The 22,584-nt window shown below is 35.6% G+C and overlaps 1 protein-coding gene across 2 annotated transcripts; it reads right to left on the bottom strand.

Annotated features, from left to right (window-relative positions):
• Positions 1-325: 325 nt before the first annotated feature.
• On the bottom strand, positions 326-22,278 carry LOC132701945 (unconventional myosin-Ib-like). Of its 2 annotated transcripts, XM_060670292.1 has the most exons (21): positions 21,776-22,278; positions 21,430-21,668; positions 21,305-21,375; positions 20,919-21,094; positions 20,803-20,866; positions 20,572-20,585; positions 20,424-20,508; positions 20,113-20,370; positions 19,833-20,029; positions 18,912-19,120; positions 18,689-18,853; positions 16,899-17,147; positions 16,240-16,499; positions 14,490-14,674; positions 14,342-14,401; positions 13,830-13,916; positions 13,522-13,766; positions 10,057-10,192; positions 9,841-9,993; positions 3,594-3,784; positions 326-985 (listed from the first exon to the last, which is right to left on the bottom strand). In XM_060670292.1, exons 2-21 carry the CDS (start codon positions 21,657-21,659, stop codon positions 865-867), a joined length of 3,156 nt encoding a protein of 1,051 aa, XP_060526275.1. In that variant the 5' UTR covers positions 21,660-21,668; positions 21,776-22,278; the 3' UTR covers positions 326-864. The 2 variants fall into 2 exon arrangements, with proteins under 2 accessions (XP_060526275.1, XP_060526274.1); XM_060670291.1 differs by lacking the exons at positions 14,342-14,401; positions 20,803-20,866; positions 20,919-21,094; ... (1 more) ...; positions 21,430-21,668; positions 21,776-22,278 and having other exon boundaries at positions 20,572-20,609.
• Between the last annotated feature and the right edge of the window lie 306 nt (positions 22,279-22,584).

The raw sequence follows: 22,584 nt of genomic DNA, 5'->3' as shown, positions 1-22,584 counted from the left end.
TACAAATACTATTGTGTGAGCACTGTTTTTGATCGATTATTTGTTTCACGTCTGCCGAAGAACAACTAAAGGTGGCTGGTATGTTTTTAGCGCATTTAAAATGTGTTAGAACTACGGAAACTGGTGTAATTATGAGGACACAAATTAAGCAGGTCGGACGGCGACAGACAGCACCTTTTATTATTCAACTTCTTCTCTTCCGCCAATTTGAATCATCCCCTATAGTTTCATGTAGATTTTTTGTGAAACGAGAATCTTCGAGGGTCGAAGGTAGGGCAGGAAATAAAACCGCCATTTAAAAAATATAACATTTTATTTTTTACCTCCCTTAGAATATATTGCTAAAATTCTCCGAACAGTTAACTAAACTTCTGGATATAGTGGAAATGATTAACGCTAAATCTGAACAACTTTGTCTGCTTGGGCACAAAAATAAGTCCGCTAGCTATTATTTGTTACCGATTCGAATTAGAAATCTGAAAGCTAATACCACCAACGATATTTTTTAATAACACTTTTTATAACGTTTAGCTAGTATTTACAACCTAAAAAATTCCCTAAACGCTTAAGTCTCAATTACGTCGTCAAATTTCGTTTCCCTTGCGACTTGGTTCCCTTGTCCGTTTGGTCGAAAATCAAAATAGACTGTTGAAAATTTGAAAGAATGCACTTTTAAACGGTTCGCTCTCGAACGGAAACAAAATTCGACCCCGTGAATACACGAACCCAAATCAGTCGGAACATGTTATATAGAATAGAAGAATAACGAAACAAAAACATGTGCAATAACAAACCGAAAACAACGTATACTGGCAGTGAATTACTTTTGCTGGTTCCCTCGATATGTATCTGGCTCAATAATTATCAGACGTATACTTCCATTTTGTTCGCTTTCCGGATCACCCGGATTTGACCGGGCTGCACTTCCGGGAGGCCGCATTTGAACGTAAATGTCACCGTCTGCGACCCGAAATTCGCCTCGAATCTTGACACGAAACAAAACGATTAGGAGGAGATCAAATCAATGACGTTATATCCAAAGTAAACAAAAAAGTCATTGTCACTTCCCGACGTTGTAAACAAAAATATAATAAGGTAATATACAAGAGCAATTCTTTTTACTGTCTTGACTGGATCCTATGGCAACATAGGCTACGTTGCCACAGTTACGGCTTTTTCCCTAAGCTACCAAGAAGTATAGAGGTTTTCTTGTTTAGAAAGGGTGCCCTTAGACATATATAAGGAAAGTTAAAAATTACTATAGCGGGGGATTTTGAGAGAAAAAGAACATAAATTAAAATTAATTTCACTAACTTCTTCGTTCAACCTTTCGTCTACGATTTTTGAAAATATAAGTGTAACGCCACATATTGCAAATTGTATTTGACGCTTTTATTTCTGATATTGCCCAGAGACTTTCAGAGAATGTAAACGAAAACTTGATATTTTGTTAACTTTCGCTAGTTGCTAAGCAAAAATATGACAATCTTTTGAAAACAGAACGACGTGTCATTTTGCTGGACAAACTAAATATAAACATAACAGTGGAATAGACGAGATTCTAACTAGCATAATAAAAATTTGTGTTCTATATGTTAGTAAGACGCTGTGTCTATTGATTAATTAATGACTACTTTCAAAATTGCAGCTTTACCAAAAGGTAAATCCAAAAATAATTACCAATTACAGACCGATTAGCAATTTGCCCGGATTTTCTAAAATATTTAAGATGGCTATTTGCGAAATACTCGTAGAGTTTTTTTTAATAAGGACAAACTGTTCAACAATCATCAGCATGAGTATGTAGCAAATAAATCAACAGAAACCGCTATATTTAGGGTTAGTTAGTCACGTGGTTAGATCTTTCTAGAGTATAGGATTGTATAGATAGGGATTTATTGCTCAAAAAAATTGATTTATACAGTATAAGAGGTAATATGCTAAAATTTGAATCATACTTATTGGGAAGCAAACATGTAAAAATACCCAAATTGTAGTAGGTACTTTTTGGTTATTAAGCAAAATATTCTGGGCATAGAACAAGGTAGAATTCTAGGCAAAATTTTATTCATCATTTCTGTAAATGACTTGTATTTTATAACAAAGTCAGAAGAAGAGAGCATAATATGCTATGCAGATGATATCAACCTGCTTGTAGGTGCAAACAAGCTCACCCGGGTTGGTGATAAAAGTAACGATATTTTTGCAAGGGGTTATGACTGGTTTCTAGGAAATAAATTGATTTTAAACAAAGAAAAAACAAATTTAATCATTTTTAGAAGTATATTAGGTATAGGTGAAAAACCACTAGGTATAAGGATAGGTAAAGAAAATATGAACATTATGAAGAGTACTAAATTCTTAGGTTGGCAAATTAACGAGTTTCTTGAGTGGTCTGAACATACTGATCATTTCCTAAATAAATTAAACTCAGTTTGCCATGGAATTAGAGTTGATGCAAATTATATGAATATGGAAATTTTAAAAATGCAAACTTTCAGTCACGCACGAGGTATGGAATTATTTTTTGGGAAGGAAGTGGTCGGAAATTTTTCGTGGTTCAAAAGAGGGTCTCTTCGTACCTTCAAGAAAATCCAATTTAGAGGGTTGTTGCAGGGGGGTGTCCAAGGCCGAAGGAATTTTCACCGTGTACTCTTTATATATTTATGAAGCATTGATATTCTTTTTTAAAAATAGAAAATACTTCAAGCTGTAAATATTTCCACAGATATAATACCAGAACCTTGAATGTAAATTACCCAATTCACCGTTCACCCTGAACTGAAAGAAGTCCCTGTTATATGTTCCTGAGATTCTATAATGATAACTTATCAAATAATGTAAAAGCAATTGCAAATATAAAAATATTTAAGTGCACTATTAAAAAGTTACGAACAGATTTTGAACCTTACTCTCTAGAAAACTTTTTTTTGTAGTATTTAATTAATTAATTTCCTTTATGTTTGGTGAGTTATTTTTATGTAATGAATTTGTAATACAATGTGAAATAAAGTTTCATTTCAATCGTTTTTGCTGGAATCACAAAATGAATAATTTAGTCAATAAATTAGAATTTAATTTATAAACGTCATAATGAATGATTTTGAAGAATTGGTAGCCTTAAATAACAATAAGAACTAATTAACAAGTCAACAGGGAGTGGGGTGAGATTATAATAGAACTTGCCCCTGTCGTACGCCACTGGTAGCAGTGAGGCACATTTATTTCGCATAAACCAGTAGGGTCTATAGTACAAGCCTAAAATAATTTTTAATTTTTAAAATAAATAATTTTCATTAAAACATGTGTCCAATAAAATAAATTATTAATAGATGATTTACTTGATCTACTTAAAAATCAATGACTAGTGAATATATAACAATCTGCTGGCTAACCAAAACTGCCAAAGCTGGAACGATCAAATTCTGCGGATTCACCCACCACCCAAATACCACGTTTACGTTACACGTTTCGGCCTCGGTAGTTTTGGAGATATTTAAGCGGTCTCATACTTTTACTAACCATAGTGCGAGTATAGTCAAAACGGTTAGGGCAACTATGAAATCACGTGCGAATGTGAGGCATATACTTACTCCGTGGTTATGTTGACTTCGGGCGGTTTCCCTGATGCGTTCTGCACCACCAGAAACAACTTGGTGATTATTTCGATAACGTGACCCGTTTGGAATACGAAATCGCCCTTCTTTTTCGCAAGGTCGCTCTGAAATAGGCAACCCGTCCCGTCAGACGTGTCGCTTGATGTCTCGCTGTTGACTACCGACGACTGTCCACCAAAAAAAATCTTCTAGTACACTCTACTCTCCTATTATATTTCAATAATACATTTCACGACCCATTCAGTTTTCTTTTTGGCTAGAAAACATCTATCCCCGACGATGACAAGCATAATAACCTTTGTGCTTACTTAGAACTCTCTTATATAGTGCTAAATAACTAATGCCCATACAATCTATAAAAAGGAAATTAAAAAATAAATTTTGCCTGCAAAAACATACATTGGTCATATTTAAGGATAAAAATTAGATTAGTATTAAGTTCGATGAAGTGCATTATTACGTATTAAGTAAGGTAAGGCCCACTAACCTATACGACATTGCTTCTAACAAGAACATTTGCTTCAAAAGGGCTTTAGAAGGTCAATTTAAATACAGTGAAACCTCTAAATAAGGACATGTCTATTAGGCGGACACCCCTCTTTAAATGAAAGCGGACAACACTGTCCTGTCTTTAAAAAAAATTACCTCTCTTAACAGATGTGAACCTCCAATAACATGACAACGCAATACTAAAATATCGGGGAATTACCTTGTTCCTAATCCTATAGGGGAATTACCTTTTTCATTTTTCATATTATATTGTATTATTCATTGATTTGCAGTGGATTCCACAATTTTTAAAATGGCACCTACTAAAAAACTTCTTTGCGAGAAAAGTGGAAATTGTTAACGTTTCGGAAAAGGAAAATTTGTCAGTGCGGAAGCTTGCAGAAACATTTAAAATCGTGGAAAACTCAAGCGACGGAAATTCTGAAAAATAAGGACAGCATTTGTGTACAATGGGAGTCGGGAAGCAATATTGACAAAAAAAAAATTTTAAACTGAGGGACTTCAAATTAACAAAGTGTGTTTTGATTGGTTTTCCTGGTTGTGAGGCCAAAACATTCCAATATCGGGGCACTTACTTAAGGCCAAGGCTCAAGAAATAGCAGAAAAACTGAACTGATCTTCGGAGAATCAGCAGATGTGAGTCAGCCACACGAAGTTTACAATGCCGATGAGACTGGCCTTTTCTTTCGAGTCTTACCTAACAAAACACTTGCTTGAAGTCTTAAAAATGTAGTGGTGGAAAGCTTTCCAAGGAGAAACTTACAATTTTATTTTGTGCTAATACGGCAAGACAAAAAGAATATTTGCTCGTGATTGGAAAGGCTGCCCGACCTAGGGCATTTAAAAATGTAGCAATTAAAAATTTACCAGCAATATGGTTGTTACAATTTTATTATACTTAGATAACGAAACATCGCACCCCGTGAGGTAAAATTACAAAACATAAAAATTATCTTCTTCAGATCTATCATACAGAATGTTAAATTCTATTATCGTGGACTCATACTGAAGCACATTTTATTAAAGATGGATCAAGTAATATCCGCGTCAGATTTAGCAAAGTCTATAAATAGTTTACCATACAAAATCGTTTCAACAAAGCTGGTTTTCAAAACAATATTGCTTGAAATGGAACAACATAACGCAAGAAACTCTTGGAAACTATGTTGGAATCGGCAGCGACTGAGGAAAATAGTTTGAACATTGAAGATGCAATTGAAAACATGAAGGAACCTGAACCGGAAGAAGACAGCAATGAAGAATATGATAGTGGGAAACCTAGCACAATTAACAGCTATAATGAAGCCTTAAAAATAATTAAATAAATTAAATTAAATTATTTTGCTATTTTGCAACACCTTAAAAATTTAGAAGATCATTTTCAGTCAATTTTGTTAAAGCAAAAAACAATAAATATAGAGTTTGTAAATAAATAATTAAAGTTCATTCACGTATATTTTTTTCTATAGTTTTTTTGTATGTTTTTAAAGAAATAAATGTAATACATATTAACGATTTATGTTGTTTTTTTTTTTCATGCACCTCTAATGAGCGGATTCCTCTAATAAGCGGACAAAACTAGAGGAACCGTGAGTGTCCAGTTATGGGAGTTTTCACTGTATCGTTAGTCACATGCGTTTATAGTAAAAGAAATGTATTGCGGTTTTCCCAATTAATTCGTACTGCGAGATTGAAATTTTTGAAAATTAAACCTACAAATGTACGAAATTTGTCTTAATAAAATAAACATGAGGGGCGAGAGTCTCGACTGAATAATATTTATCCTTCTGGGCATACTCTTAAAAGCGCACCAAAAAGCAAACAAAAAGAGAAACGAATTATATCAGTGCTACATGTTTACACAGTTACGAGATGCACCAAGGACATATTTTACTGCAATCGTGAAAAAACCACTGGTACATTTGCAATACTCTCTAAATGTCGTGTCATGTTTGAAAAATATTTTATAAAGTGCCATTTTTTTAATGAAAGAAATATTTCTTTTACTGCGTCGAGATTTTAGAGATCAATTTCGTTTACACTGCATGTAAAGCAAAGATCAATACTAAATTTCATTAAACCATCACGAATTCCAAATAAAAATCATTCTTTCTTTCTGTTTCTTAACAGGGCCGTCAAAATAAAAAACAAAAAATATCGATAGGCATGCCGACATAACAGCGAACATAAGGTCTTGGTATACCATGACCAGAAATATTGTGTTTTTACAACCGATCGCCGTGATTAACTTTGCCTACTGTTTATTACTCCGTTTAAACAGCAGCCACTTATAGAACAACCTGCTGAGCAGACCCTTACCAGTAACTATTGCAGGACCATCCTAGGAATTTATCTACCTACACTAACAAGTGGGATATAAGTATGTTTTGAATTCAATGTTTTTCGCCGAGCAATTCTTGAAACATATACTTAAAAAAAATAGTACAAATTAACAATTTATTCGATTTATTACACAGTATCATTATTCATATACAAAATACTCAATATGATAATACAGTATCAGCCACTTACAAAATCGTCACTATCGCTAATGTCATCTCCTAGTTCAATGATCAACTCCGCCACTAATCGTTCTCGATAAATATTTTCTTCTTGTACTACTCCTTTTTCAGTTAGCTTCGTACTGGTCTGAGCAGAATTACGTTTATGGAACTATCACTAAATTTTGCTGCAATGTTATTTCTTCTTATATGCGCTTTCAACTCAGACCATGTCATCTCAAGTCATCTCAATCGGGTTAAATATACAATGATATGGAGGAATCTCAAGTCGAACCACGTTTCGTCTAAATACACTATTGGCCTTTTTGCTCATGAAATTTTTGAATTACATTTAAATAATCCACCCAAAACTGCGAAATTCTTCGAGATTCCATTAACACTTGACGCTTATTAATTGTTTGGAACTGAAAATCAATTTTCTTCAAAATAGTACACAACGACTCTGCGGCACAACTAATGTTTAAGTCGTCAGTACTTTTTTATGCAGTTCTTCTAGGGTAAGACACTATTCGCTTTATAAGCGTCTGCAAAAGACTTCTACTGCCTAGGATATGCAGACGACGTAGTGATTGTGGTACGATGAAAATTTACCAACACCCTGTCAGAGACAAGTCAGGAGGCTATTAAAATCGTGGAAAACTGGTGCCAAAACGAGCGGCTAACAGTTAACCCGAAGAAAACGAGCAGCTAACAGTTAACCCGAAGAAAACGACAGTCGTTCCATTTACCAATAGGAGAAACCTCACAGGACTGAAACCGCCGGTGGTAGATGGAACAAGGCTACACTTCTCCAGGGAGATAAAATATTTAGGAGTCATATTTGACTAAAAACTTACCTGGCGAGCGCACATTCAAAAGATCACGCTTAGGGCAACAATTGCACTAGGTAGATGCAGAAAGATGTGTGGAAAGAACTGGGGCTTAAACCCAAAAATGACACTTTGGTTGTATCTAGCAGTAGTGAGACCAATGTTAGCGTATGGGGCGATTGTCTGGTGGACAAGAACCATGCAGGGGGAGGCGATAAGGCGGCTGAGTAGCGTGCAAAGACTAGCGAGTCTGTGCGCTACGGGCGCCATGAGCACAACGCCCACTGCAGCGCTGGAGGTCCTACTGAACATCCCACCAATACAGATCTATATACAAGTGGAAGCAAGATCCGTAGTATATAGATTACTGCAAGGTCAGTCCCCAATAATTGGTGGACATAGCACAAAACATAACAAGTTTTACTTGGAGGTAAGGGCGGGCAATGTCCTAGGGCTGCCAACGGACAGCTCAACACCTAAGTATTGCTTCGTTAACTACTACAGAGAAGACTGGGAAAACGGGCCACCAATCAAGGCAGAAATAACCTGGTATGCTGATGACTCAAAAATTCAAGAAGGAGTAGAAGCCGGAATATATGAACCCAGGACGAAAAGGAAAATCTCTATTCCAATGGGTAAGCTAGCAACAGTATTCCAAGCAGAGATCACTGCACTAGAACACTGTGCAAGAGAAATAAAAGCGAGGAAGATCCGTAACAAATCAATTGCAATTTACACCGATAGTCAAGCGGCTATAAAGGCCTTGCAATCTAATAAAATAACATCCAAGTTAGTTCTGGACTGCCATAAGGCATGAAACGAAATAGCAAGCCAGAACCGGGGCACGGAGGGCATAAAGGTAATGAAGGCGCAGACGACAGAGCCTGCGAAGGGTCGTCAATGCGCCTGATTGGACCAGAACCCTTTTGTGGGGTGGCCAAACCCGTTGCAAAAACAGCCATCAGGGATTGGATGGACCGAGAATCCCGACGATTGTGGAGGGACATGGCGGGACAAAGACAGGCCAAGGAATTCCTAAGAGGCCCTAAGCGACAACAGGAAAGACGTAAGAATAATGGTAGGTCTGCTGACGGGCCACTGCAGGCTTAACAGACATCTAAGCTTGATGGAAGTGGAAGAAAACACAGAATGTAGATTCTGTCAGGAAGAGGAGGAAACAGCCAGACACGTACTGTGCCACTGCGAAGGCCTAGCGAGAGTGCGTTTCCATCTGCTGGGCGATACCAAACCAGAGGCAGAGAGCTATACGAGGGATCCATTATCGAAGTTGTGGAGTCTGGTTAGAGAGACGAACCTGGATAACGCCCTATAGCTATGGAGAGAGTCACAATAGATCCTCTGGGTCGCAGTGACGGACAGGCTGACTGCTAGCTCTCCCAACTGTTAATCTTAATCTTAATCTTAGATTATAAGCCTAATTAGATCTGCACGTTGCTCTTTAAAAACTCCCGAAGTACCAGCATCTTCTTTCACTTTCCTGTTGACTATCCCATTTAAAACAATTTGTTTAGCATCTGAAGACAAATGGATAGGTTTTTTTATTTGATGAAGTAGTTCGTTTTCTAAATTGTTATTAGGTTCGACTACCATCTAAACTTTGACTCCAAATTCTGCGTTCTTTTCCATGTCTTCTTCTAACATGGGAACATCTGTTTCATTCCACGGTCTCCACATTTTAAAGTGTTAAAAAATAGGAACCTTCAAAAAACGTTTAATTGTAAAATTCTAATCTACCGCGAATATAATCTGTAATCTTAAAAAAAAACTGTTGTTGTTTACCAATCGAAGAACTATGTAGAAGACACAAAAATACAAAAAGAAGATTGTTGTTAATCGACATGCACCCACAACAAGAATCATTATTTTCAAACTTACCTGTAAGACAAATAGAGTACAGGTACTTCCCTTACCCTTTGGACTATCCAGTGAAAACAGCCTCGAAGAATCAAAACACGAAAATCATGTACATAAATACGTACTTACTAGAAGGATCACAGTTAAATACCTATACGATATACAATATACGAACATATTGCAATTTAGTTTAAACTCTTAAGAACCATACATATACCTAATATTAAAATAAACGAAAATACCATGCAACATCAATACTTCATCAAATTTAAAACGGTCCATTTACGTTTCAAATAAAAATTTCAAGTTTCTACAAATATTCGTTATGGCCCATCTCAGGCAAAACCTACTTAATGCAGAATAAACATCTGTTGGGATGGGTTTTATCACGGTCCTGCGAAGGTCTGCGGTTAGGGTACGGTAAAATACTTAATACGTCAAAACAATGATTGCACAATATTTTCGGTCGTACAATACATCAGCCATGAAACAGGCGATCGAACTCACCGCTTTCATGTGAACTACCGCAACGTCGTCTAAGAACGGAGAAAGTGACATCCGGTAAATGTCCGTGGCAGGTACTCTGTATTTTATCTGCAACGTCCTTTGGTCCAAGATTAGCATCGATCGCGTCGATATCACCAAAAGTATAGGAACGAACTAAGTAGAACAGGACGAACGGCATAACATTTAGTTACTCGTGGCAAATCAATGTCGACGTACCTTTCCACTAGACCTAGCGATTTTATTGATTATGTCAGCGAACACTACGTATTGGTCATTGTTTTCCAAACTCATCTTCTTCCACTGGACATTCTGTCTCAGCCTGACGTAGTCACCGAGAAACGGATGAGAGATGCTATGGAAAAACGATTGAACTACCGCAAAAGTGACTAAAAGTGCAAAATAAGCAGTAAGCGCTACGAGGTTGTTTATTATTCGAGATCTAGAAACAGCTGCCGAGCGAAATTTTGAATACAAACTTTGAATACAACTAAGACGGTAAATCCATCGAATTAATACTCCTAGAAGGCAGGTAGAAAGGTAAACGAATGGTGATTTTGATTATGTGCGCCTGTGCGGAACTATATACAGTCGAACTGCGATTTGACACATGAAAATTTCGAGTTATCAAGACTTCGAGTTATCAATATAAACTACAAATGCATGTACTTTTTTGTGAATGAACATTTATTCATTATTATTCATTTTTAAAAATTGATTATACATAAATACATAATTACATAAATGCCCTAATATCTATGATTTTTGAACAAAAAAGAAAATTAAGAAATAGTAGTATGTATGTATTTACATAATATATGTACATACAAATGTATTGTATATGTACCCAGTATATATAAACATAGTATGTATGCACATATACATACATATGTATGTACATATTAAAGTTTACTCTTTCACTGGAAAAAAGTCAGTTATTTGTGACTGACGACCGGATTTCTTATTTTGGTTTTCAACAAAAGCTTCATTTACTCTTTCACTGGAAAAAAAGTCAGTTATTTGTGACTGACGACCGGATTTCTTATTTTGGTTTTCAACAAAAGCTTCAATTTTATATAAACAATCATAGAGGGAATCGGTTGTGTTTTCACTGGTTTTCAAATAGGAACGCAAGACAATCAACGAATTTTCAACCAATTCATTTGAAGGTGGTTGCTGAGAATCATCTTCCAATTCCTCCTCCATCCTGTCACTTTCGCAGTCATCTTCAATATTTAACTGTACTGGTTCGGATCTGCAGGACTCCATAATATCTTCATCAGTAGGAAACTCTGAAGTAACAATATCCTCATCCACATGTATAAAATCGTTGATGGTGCTACCTTCGGCTATACCTCTAATGTTTGTCCAAGCTTTAAACTCGATTTCTATTTGGATTTCGTCTTCACTCTTTTCTTTCAGGCGTTCACTTAGGAAAATCAAGGGAATCTCATCTTCTTCCCATTCAGAATACTGACCAAAACCGGCTTTTTTAAAACAATTGGAAATTGTTTCAGGCTTAACGTCGATATTCCATGCGGTAGTTACGTCATCAACACAATCCATTAATGTAATGTTATTGTTTTTGTTTTCTTCGAAACGTTCCATTGCGGTGATGACTGAATGTTTATTTTTCAAAATTGTAGCCATTGTACTTGCCGAAATTCCATACTTCACAGGTACATCTTTATTTTTTGAGCCACTTTCCACTTCTTTTATAACCTCGAGTTTTTGATCAACAGACAAAGCTTTTAAAGTACGTTTTGATGACATATCAACAAATGCAAAAATCCAAAAATGTCTTTAATATAATGTGTAAATTGAATAGAGACAGTATTTTTCACTTAGTATTAACTAGTAAGTCATACAAGTGAACTTAGCAAGCACAGAAACTGAACTGCTTGCATAGGTACGTTAAAAAGACAGGTTAAGATCGGTCGTAATTAGGGGGTTCCCCGAGAAAATTCGACTTATCGAAGTTGGCAATAAATGTTTCGTTCGAGTTATCAAGATATTCGAGTAATCAAGACAAACTAACAAACATTTCCTACTTTTGACGCTATTACCAACCAATTTGGTTTGACTTATCAAAAATTCGAGTTATCCGAAGTTCGACTGTACATACATATAAGTCTGTCATAACATACACTTGCACTGATGTAATATAAACGACAAATTAAAGCAGGCTTATTTGCTAGAAGCTACAAAATTTTCAGGTTACTTTTGGTTTTTAAATTTATTACTTTCGCAACTATTGGCAACATCGCTTTCAGCTGGACGTTGTAGATTTGCTTTAACGATTTGAAATTTGACCCATATTTGCAAAAATGTCACTATAAATTTGATCCAGTTATTATGATGCACAGGTAAATTTGTTTAATAGGATATCTTAACCCTAGAGTTCATTCTAACAACAAACAGACGTGCTGTCTCTCTTTATCCATGAGTGAAGCGTAAGCCTTCTAGAAGTACTAGGAGTATAAAAGTTTTTATAGGTTCAGAACGTTGATATGCTAAGGCGATGTAAAAAATATATTTTTCGGTTCGATGACTCCTTTGGTATACAATCTGGGATTTTGAGCGTTTTAACTAAAATGGTAGATTTTTTAGGTGGTAATAAGAAATACAGTTAGCTGGAATTAACCTATAAAAACGCTACTCTAGTAGAAATTATTGAGATATCTATGCTCCATGCTCTATACTTTTCTATCTTTTTTTTTTTCAAAAAAACTTCAACAGACTAGTGTAATACTATTAACTAAACTTCTGTATTCCTCCTGCACCGGTTCTTGCTGAACCAAACTGGCTGATGCTTCGTCAATCATCCTGTTCGCTTCTACAGAGGTTAGCTGAGTTCAGTTTCCAATAAGCTCTGAAGAATCCAACAGGATGATTGGCGAAACGTCACCAAGTTCAACCCACAACTCAACAACAACCAACGCAGGAGGAATCCGGTTTTAGTGTTTTCTTCTTCTATTCCTCTCTACAGGTTGATGAAATTATTTAATCACTTCTGGATTGATATTGAGGTTTTCTGTCTTAGGCGCTTGCAGTTTACCACATTGATTAAACAAACATTTTTGTTACAATGAGCATTATTTTACTGGAAAGAATAGGGTTATAGTTTATAGATGTTGGGATAAAAATATCTTCCAAATATATGTCAATCACTTATTTTACCCAATTTGACAGGCTATCTTCAGAGATTATCATAAGTCATATGAAAAAATTTTAAATAAAAAAATTCTGAAATAGGTCCTACACCGTCATTTATTCTGGTCTAATTAAACAAATGAATATCCAATTCTATCGAAAATAGATACAAATTTCAAGAAAATACTTGAAAGCGTTATAATTCATGATATTATTAGGTCTCAACACTAATATTATTGTATTATCAGTTTTTTCCGGGGATCATGAAACGTGCTTAAATTTTCTAATATTAACTAAGAAGGGCATCTTGCGAAAGCAAGTTTATTATTTTTATTGTTATTACAAGTTACCGTGACGTGCACATTCAGAGTGGAACTTTAAATTTTGAAGGAATATTTGGGTATTTTCTTTCAGTGAATTAACACCACAATTGATCACGTAAATACGGACTCTCGTGAAATGAACTATGTGTTAATAATTAATATTTTCTTATCAAAATGTATAACAAAAAGAAAAAACACAAGAAGTTACCTCCTGGGATACGAACACTTCCGGTTCTTGAAAATGAAGCTAGCTGTCACCTTCTCGCGCATCCTGTTTCGAGCCGTCTGGTCGAACCTCAGCCTGTACTTGTAGCAGCGCCATCTGTGGTGAATTTTACGCAGCGCGGCGCTCGTCTCGAGCAATCGCGACATGCAGGGAGGCCATTCTCGGCACATAGGTGAATCACTGTCGGCCGGTAACTTGTTGATAAGATCTAACAAGTATTGTCGCCTCTGTGCCAGATAAGATGTTTTTTGTTTAAAAATATGACCATCATCATACGAAGATAAACCTACTTTCCATTGAATGTAGTGCCTTTGTATAACCCTAGCTGCCCATTCAATCTGTTTCCGGTGCTTCATTATCCTAAACTCCTCCCTGGCCTGGAAAAGGAGATGGTATTTATGTGTATGAAGAGCAGACTTTTTCCATTAGTAAGGTTCGTTTTTATAAAACCGCCAAGACAGATGCTGAAGTACAGGAAGGGTTCCAAGTAGCTCGCGTGGGTAAAAAAACCGACGTCTTAAGGTAATAAATTTATGATTATATTGAAGTCATTGGAAAAAATAAAATTGAAATCACCTCCAATGAGTTTTCATTAAAATAAACTTCGCATATCATAAAGGAAACTTCTGAGAAGTAATGATCTGTACTAAATCAGACCGATTTTTCTGAAAATAAGAGTCACTCACTTCAATTAACCATTTATAAAGAGGATCACTTTTCTAGACTCAAGAAGTATGTATGAAAAGCACACTCAAATTTTTCAATCAACTTAAAGCAAATTTCACTAGCGTAAGTATCATACCACGTGATAGAGACACCACAGGTGAGCGCGTCCTCGAAATGGTATCCCGTATTTCATTTCCTACAATCGTAAGTAAATATGAAGCAGATGACACCCCAAAACGATACTGAGGGGCAGCAGCCATTTAAAATATTGCGGGGACACTCACCCTCCAGCATCTCCAAGCGGACGCGATTACCATCTGGCTGTGTCGCAACTTCCGATACTGTTTCCTTTGTCGGTAACCCCTCCACGTCTTCTGTATGATCAGAGCTAAATCGTTGACTCTGGCCCTGCGAAAGTCTTCCAGTTCGAAAACCGTCCTGGGACTCCTTATGAATAATTTGGTTCTACCTGTCAAGAGGCAAGAAATATTTTCTGCAGTAGTTTCAAATTTTCAGTTTCAAAAAAATATACCGGTATTAGGGAAATTGACAAACAAAAAAATTGAAATGGCCCCCAGGAGACGTAATTCTTATATTGAATTTTAAAACTCAATTTCTATAAAAAATTCACCATAGCTAAAGGGAGTAGTATTTTAAAGCTGAGACAAATGTAAAACTATCTTTATAAGGAAAATGATGGGGGAACATTTTCTTAAATAAATAATTATATTTATATAATATGACTTTTTTTATGTCTCTAGATAGTCACATAAAAGCCCAAGAACCCCAAACCCCAAAACTGCATCTCAACATCTTTATCCTAACCTAAAATATAAATAAAAGAATTAATGCTGAATTATGTCACTTTCTGTATGGTTATTTATAAGTTTACCAAATAAAACGGATTATTTATTATAAATTTATTATTTTTCTTTATTACTTTTTATACAATACTTTCGGCGGTCACATTTCTACATTTTAACATGCTTACAAATACTTAGTATTTTCACTTATTTTTTCTTAACATATTAGGTTTAGTCACTAATTTGATTACTAATCAATTGTCCACTAATTTTACACCCATTAAAAATAATTAAAATCATTTAAAAAATGAATAAAACGCTCTGGACAGAAATAATTGATATATATATTTTTTATCTGACCACACGCTACGCATCTTTCATGTCGTTATTTGATGCTTATTAAAGTCTCTTGATTGCCTGCCGAACAAAAATACTTTTTATTTCAGTACAGATTTTTCAACTTCAATAATTCAATAAACCTAAATATTTCAAAAAGGACAAGACTTAATTTTGCCAATTGCATGTCAAACGGTAGAAGGTACTGTGAAAAAAAGCAATAAACAGAAATAATTACATTTGGGTCTAATTAGGCATTAATAACAACCCGTAATGTTGATTTTTTTCCATAAATCCAACTTTTCTTGAGGGTTAAGTTATTTTATGCATATTTTAGGTTAACATAAGAATGTTGAGATGTTTTTTTTTAATACATTTATTCTTTACTTACAAAAAAAATTGCAAGTATGTCAAAAACGCCATTTGGTGGCGATGTAAGCAGCAATTGCACGATTGCACACATATCACGATTGATAGCCTAGGAAAAGCCCGTTTTAACGACTCCAGGTTTATTAAAATGCGTTAAACCCACTTCAGAACATGAGCATTTACTAATCCCAACAGAGATAAAGTCAACAGCAGTAAACGAAAGAAAATTGAATTTGTCTCGGCTTTAAAATTTTAACTATGAGTAACACATAGGTCTAATTAGTTAACACTTTTTGAGTATTATAGAACATATATGGCATATACAGCATTGGTGTTTATTTTTATGTTTTTAAATTAAAAGCTTTATAGTTTATTTCAGTAACAAATGAATCATTACAAATTATGATGGTCTTTTCAATAAGTTGGTCTTTAAATCGCACCCCTCTTGTTGTAGGTCTTGTCAACTTCCTATAATTCCTACAACGTGGGTTTTATGTTTCGTTGCGTAATAATAATTGTCACATACCAAATGTAAATTCGGCACTGGGTATTGGCAGTGATCTGAGCAGCACCGAAACGCCCTCTATGGACGAACCTCTCCACTTGGGCCATGTGTGGCAGCAAATCATTTTGTAGCGACACAAGAACTGAATGAAAGGCAGCTTGTAGCAACAACCGGACCTCCAGACCTGAACCGTCGCGATAAGGTTCAAATAACGCACCTGATGCTGCACCAGGCCTATTTCGAAAATTCGGGGCTGTTTCATTTCGTTAGGCTTTATACATCTGCAAATATAAGAGAGGCGATGCAAATCTTAAAGTTCATTTATTCAATCTCAATGATATATCCAGAGAGGACCCTACAAGCTCTCAATTTTGACTGTGTCAACACAGTTTTATGATTTTGTTACAATAAAATTTATAGAATCTTTCAGTTCCATTTAAAGGAACATAATATTCAAAAGAGTGGGAAGGGAACTGCTTCGCCCATTCATATTGGGATCGAGCCAAATTATTTTCAAACAATTCTAAGGATGCCATGGGATGATTAAACACTGAGAGAGATATTCAAGGACAAGGTTAGTTCCGCCCCCCAGACAGGATTTTTCAAAAGCTGATTCTAAGATTCTGGGTACTTGTGGGGTCTCCTTTTATTATTGCTCAACCCAATAAACTTGATGGTACCTGATATAATGATTCTGACGACTGGAGAGATTTTTCAACAGGGAATTCAAAGACACCTGTATCTGTACCGCGTTGCTCACCGGCCGTTTGATAGAACACCTTTTCGGATTTCCTTCGGGAAATAATTCCCGCATTAACGTCATGTCGCAGCGGTACATCGCCCTTGAAATTTCCCGCGGAAGACTGTCGCGATTTTTTTCAATGAAGCCGTGAACCTTGTAAGTTACCACCCCCGCAAAATGCCTTATCCTAAAACCAAACTCGCTGCAACCCCCCGTAGCCGTAACTCAATCCGCATTTTATCTGAAGGTCAGAGGAAAGAAGCCCAAGTTAAAATAAAAAATTAAACAAAAGGGCGTCTTATGAATCCGAATTGAATTGATTCAAATATTGGTTTGCAATCAGCGGGATGTAGATTCACTTATAAAATTATATGACGCGAATTACTGTATATCGACCAAAACACTTGTTTAACTGGGATATACCAAACAATAATAGAAAGAACTTTCAATTTGGAAAATTTAAGCAAAAAAACTGATATCAAAGTCGAATTATCAGCGCATTCAAGCATTTATTGCACATTCTGTGAAAAAACGCAATGAAAACACAAAGATGGGGTAAATAAAACGCTTATTGAATTTCGGCAAATCATTTTTAAAATTTTCAAAAACCCATCTGAACTAGGCATAAAATCGTAAAAATATGGGTTCTATCGGTCCAATCAAGTTATAATAATTGTCAGATGGCGGAACTTCCGTTACAAGGGAACGGAGTATTTGTGTTAAATTCGTTTACACAGAACAGAACATAAAATTTATTAAAAATTTGTATACAACATATACGTAATAACAGTTTTTGGATTCACTGCTTCGTTCAGATCAATTTGTCTCAATACACCTCTATACTTATTTAGAACGGTTATAGTATATTATACGTGATTTTTGATCGCATTATTCGATGAAGGACCCAGAATATGGTGATCGAATATTATGCAACAAGTACGGTAAACGACATTTGACTCAGGAGTTCATTTGACACGAGCGGAGCGAGTGTTTAATAAACGAGTGACTTAAAAACTTTATCGAATGTATTGCATGCTATACTTTTTCTACGACTTTTAGTTTTGGTTACATTTTCGAAAACAACACGAATACATTCTTTGACATGACCGCCAGAATTGACAAACATTAGAATTCAAGGCGTGGGAAATATCTCCGAAAACATCCGATTGCTCCTAAACCCGTGCGATAAAATCCCGAAAATTTCCGAAGTGGCTCGGATCGTGGGAAACGAAACTGGCGTGGTAAAGTGACGCTTCCCGCACGCTAGACGGGTGTGTAATTAGGTATTTTACAGACGGGAGTAGACACAATTAATTTTTTTCTTCAAAATATGACATTATACTTATACAGAGATGTTTGAAATTAGTGATTATGACGTGAAGACCAAAAACGGTGAAACCATCATCATGTAATCATAACTAAATCATAAGGCTTGTTGTTTAACGATAATTGCTCAATTATTGTTTCAAGGCGGAAGACAAAGTTATGCTTATATTTTTAAAATTTTATTTTGTTTTGAAATACATATGTTGAAATTATTTGGAAACTCTCATGACCTGCTTTTTCACCATTTCTCATGTGTTCCGTGACATTTTTCAAAAGTCCCGACTTTTAGAATTATTTATGATGTTCGACAGCCTGTACAATGTGCTGGAATATTAATATTGAAACTTCGAACTTTTTTACTGTCCGTTTCACATAAAATGCGTGACTAGTTTAAACACTTACTGGAAAGTATATACAGGGAGATTGTTATCCGCGAGTAGGCAATGAGAGTGCCCAGAAGAGCACTGTTCGACCCTCGTAAGATACGCGGTATCGCATTGCACGTGAGGCTCTTCTAGCAGTGATAAGATTCCGTGGTTCTCGTGCTCTAGCAATTGACATATAACTCTGAAACGGGGATGCTAAACGAAAACCGCCTCTCGATTTGATCGAAATATCAGCTTACACATTATTAAAATATTCGATTTTGGTCCACTCTAATCCTTCCTTGATCATCTCTTCTTGCTCCTCTTTCAGTGTGAGGTTTGTGATGAAATGTTGCAATTTCTCATTGCAATAGTTTATGATGAGTTGCTCGAAGCTATTATGCTTAAAGACTTCAAAACCGTACAAATCTAGGACTCCCAGCACTTTTCGTTTACTTAGAGTCTTTGCCTGGAAATAAATATTAATCTCGTACCTGCAAACTTCATAAAATTCATAAAAAAACAAGCACCAAACAACTACACAGCTGTGTAGGTAATGATCAGACACTGAGAGTTCTCTTGTGTGACATAATCATCACTCGGTAAAGTTAATATAGCTACTAGATAATATAGAGGCAAAGTTATGCGCCTCAGGCAATCATGACATTTTTGTACAGAAGGAAATGACCTTCCACGTATACCTTAACTGGACTTTTACTTGAAAACTTCCGGTAATCTGGGCACATTTTGACAAGAATGCCACATTCAAACTGAAGACCATTGAAGTGACAAGTGTCAACGGCCACGATTATTGTTGAATGTGGCAAAGTCTTATTGATTGAAAGGATATTTTGAAATGACAGGTCTTATGCCTTGAAAATGAAATTGCAAATGACCACGCATGCGCATGTTAAATGGCATCTTTTTTTACATGGTGGCCTCAAAAGTGCCTGTGTTATCAGCATAGGCAAGACCTCCATGTGTCTAATAATTATATGGTAAAATTCTACTGCATCACTTTGAAATATTTGAACCACTCACTGATTAAGTCTTCAAAAAACAATAATCTGTTCATAGATACATATATATAAAAAAAATCAAAACCAACAAAAAGCAAATCAAAAATACAAAAACATATTAAATTAAAAAAATATATATTAATGTTACACCTAGAAGCTTACTTTTATTAATTCATTTATCCTATTGATTAACCAGGTAAACAGACGGCTGTACAATGTCCTACAAAGGGTGTCTCTGATTTTACCAGCCTCTAAGGCGCTTAAGTCGGCCAGTATCCCTTCCTCTATATGTTTGCTAGTTAAAACCCTTTGAATCCACTTGTGTTCGGCAGAAAGTAGCTCGCATATTTCAAAAAGTTCTAAAAGCATATTTTCTTTGACATATTTTATAAACATTCAAACAATGTTAACATATGCACTTAAATGTTCTGGAAACACTTACCGTAATCATTGCTGATGGCACATCCATCTGTACCATCTATATTGTTACAAGGCACAAATTGCAAATTACCTAACTTTAGAACAATAGCTAGTACCCGAAATATATCGATAATATCATCAGCAACAAATCCAAGTATCTCAAGGGCTCCCTTGGTATAAACAAAAAGTTTCTTATCGTCTTCTTCAGTCAAGGTGGGATGATTTGTCTCAGTTTGCAATATTGAATAGTGCTCCACATTTCGCTGAAGTTTTAAACTTTCTAGATACAAATTAGGATTAGTTTTGGTAAGTTACAGTGTTGCGAAAACTTACTGAGAAGATGAATATCGGCACCAGATAAAAGCTGGTAAAAAATGTGAAAATTTCTATCATAGGAAGCCAAATTCGTCACTCTCGACTGAAAATTATGAATACAAGTAGCCATATTACTACAACAGAACTAAGCAAAGAAACTGCATACCTTATCCAAAAAATCTGAATGCATGAAAGTTAACCACACAAATTACATCTATTTTTTTATGTTACTAATGACCCCCAAAACTAAGTGTTTGAATGTTTTGAGTATCGGTTGCATTTCAACCAATTTTTTTTATTATAAAATTACAACCAACGCCCTTCTAACAACATTTATAAAACCTGACTTAGTTTCAAAGGCAAGTTAGAAACTTTTCTCACAAACTGTATTACTTACAGTGGGTCACATGACCTCCTATAGGGTCCCCTTTATAATCAAACTCGATGTCCAAAAATTTCCCCTGCAACATGGTAAATGTAATTCCACTAAGTTAGTGGAGGCTGATGACTCACAAATCGCGAGGAGTTGTCATTTCTCATTGTTTTGGCATTCCCAAATGCTTCCAGCAGGGTATTGGCTTGGACCAATCTGTCCTTTATCAATTTGACCACTGGACTAGAGCCTGATACCAACACAACAAACTGTAGCACGATTCTGGCCGCTTCAGTCTTACCAGAGCCACTTTCTCCTAGAAAAATCCGTACAATAAAATTCTCTTTAACCATTATTATTTGAACACTTCCAAAAAACAAAAAGAACCTTTTTTTTGGCAATATTAATAAAAATATCTAATTGATCAACTTATCCTGTGAAAAAAATAAATTTTTTTGAGTGAGAGGAAACCATTATATCACTTTTTTTTTCATGAAAGGGCAAACATTTTTTTTTAGTTTCTTACCGGTCACTATAATGCATTGATTCTCATTCCTATCATTTAACCATCTATAGGCTGACTCGGCCACACCATATCTAAAAATATTTGAAATTAGCTTTTTAATTTTGGTTGGCATTGTAAAAACTTACATATGGGGCGGCAATTGAAACGGCGGCCTTTTGACATAAGACTCCACCAAATCTGCAGAATAGAGGGCCAATTTTTTGTAAGGATTCACAGACACCAATACATTGCCTATGTAAGTATATATGTGATCTCTCTTGAACCTCTGCTGTAGGTTTGAAATAAAACTATCTTCGTTTAGAGGGTCCAGCAAAACCGTGTCCCATGCTCCAACCTCTTGATCCAAATTGAGCATCGCACGTACCTAAAGAAGTCTTTTACTATACCAATTCAGAATTATCAGCTATATCAGAAATAGGAACACCAAAGTAACCCACAATGTAGAAAAAGAAATGCTTCCTAAACACTTACCCTGGTTGGAATGCCGCCCCTTTGGCGGCATCTAGCTCCACAGTTGTGTTTCAGTGTGCTCCAACGATTAAGAACAATTTCCAGAAACAATGATCACTTGCAGAAGGGTAAAACGAAACTGCAAGGTTGCAATGGCACACTTTCATCATAAATAAAGAAATATAGCATATATCTAATTTTATCTAATGAAAATAAAATTTTCACTGTCAATTTGACAACTAGGCCACAAAATCACAGAGAGCAGAACAGGCTGTAATCACGGAGCATAACTTTACTGGCAACCCTTGATCGACTCGGAGAGTTCATGTTTACTGAATGCCTGGATCGATATTAATTTGATTACTTTTAGTTTAATGAAAATTAAACTGTAATTGAAATGTAAGATATTTTAATTGAACATCGGCAGCACTCTAAACGCAAAATGAATGCGCGATAATTTTTTTCGAATGCATCAGAACTTTATTTTCAGTGTGTAATACCTTTCTTTTAATGCAGTATAGCTGGATATTGCCCGAAAACATTAAAAATAACGAAAACAAATATTACTGATAAACGTCTCTAATGTCGGGCAACCCGGCATGCTTAGCAGGTTTCGGACGGGGCAGGAAGTGTTTCCAATTTTCCGAAATTAATAAAATACTAGACATTTATTTTAATTTTCGTAATGGACGTCTCGTCCTCAACTGACCTGCTATGGTGCTGTCCAAATTTTACTTATTAATTTTAAGCACTACCACGGAATTTGAATTTGTATTTGTATTGCAAGCTGCACTGTTGTAAACTGTGTAAACACAGATTGCTTAGCTTTG

The sequence above is a fragment of the Cylas formicarius genome, unplaced genomic scaffold (assembly GCF_029955315.1).
Source record: "Cylas formicarius isolate icCylForm1 unplaced genomic scaffold, icCylForm1.1 PGA_scaffold_5__7_contigs__length_24384050, whole genome shotgun sequence".
Lineage (NCBI taxonomy): Eukaryota > Metazoa > Arthropoda > Insecta > Coleoptera > Brentidae > Cylas > Cylas formicarius.
The sequence above is the reverse complement of the archived record's forward strand: the minus strand, read 5'-3'. Positions and strand labels throughout refer to the sequence as shown.

What these genes read in the sequence shown, in the direction of transcription:
- LOC132701945 (XM_060670292.1), bottom strand. Translation starts at nt 21,659, where the DNA reads ATGCTCAATTTGGATCAAGAGGTTGGAGCATGGGACACGGTTTTGCTG. An exon ending in TGCCATCAGCAATGATTACG is followed by an intron (nt 20,030 to 20,112) that starts GTAAGTGTTTCC and finishes ATATGCTTTTAG; the next exon opens with AACTTTTTGAAATATGCGAG. An exon ending in CCGCTTGGAGATGCTGGAGG is followed by an intron (nt 14,402 to 14,489) that starts GTGAGTGTCCCC and finishes TTACGATTGTAG; the next exon opens with GAAATGAAATACGGGATACC.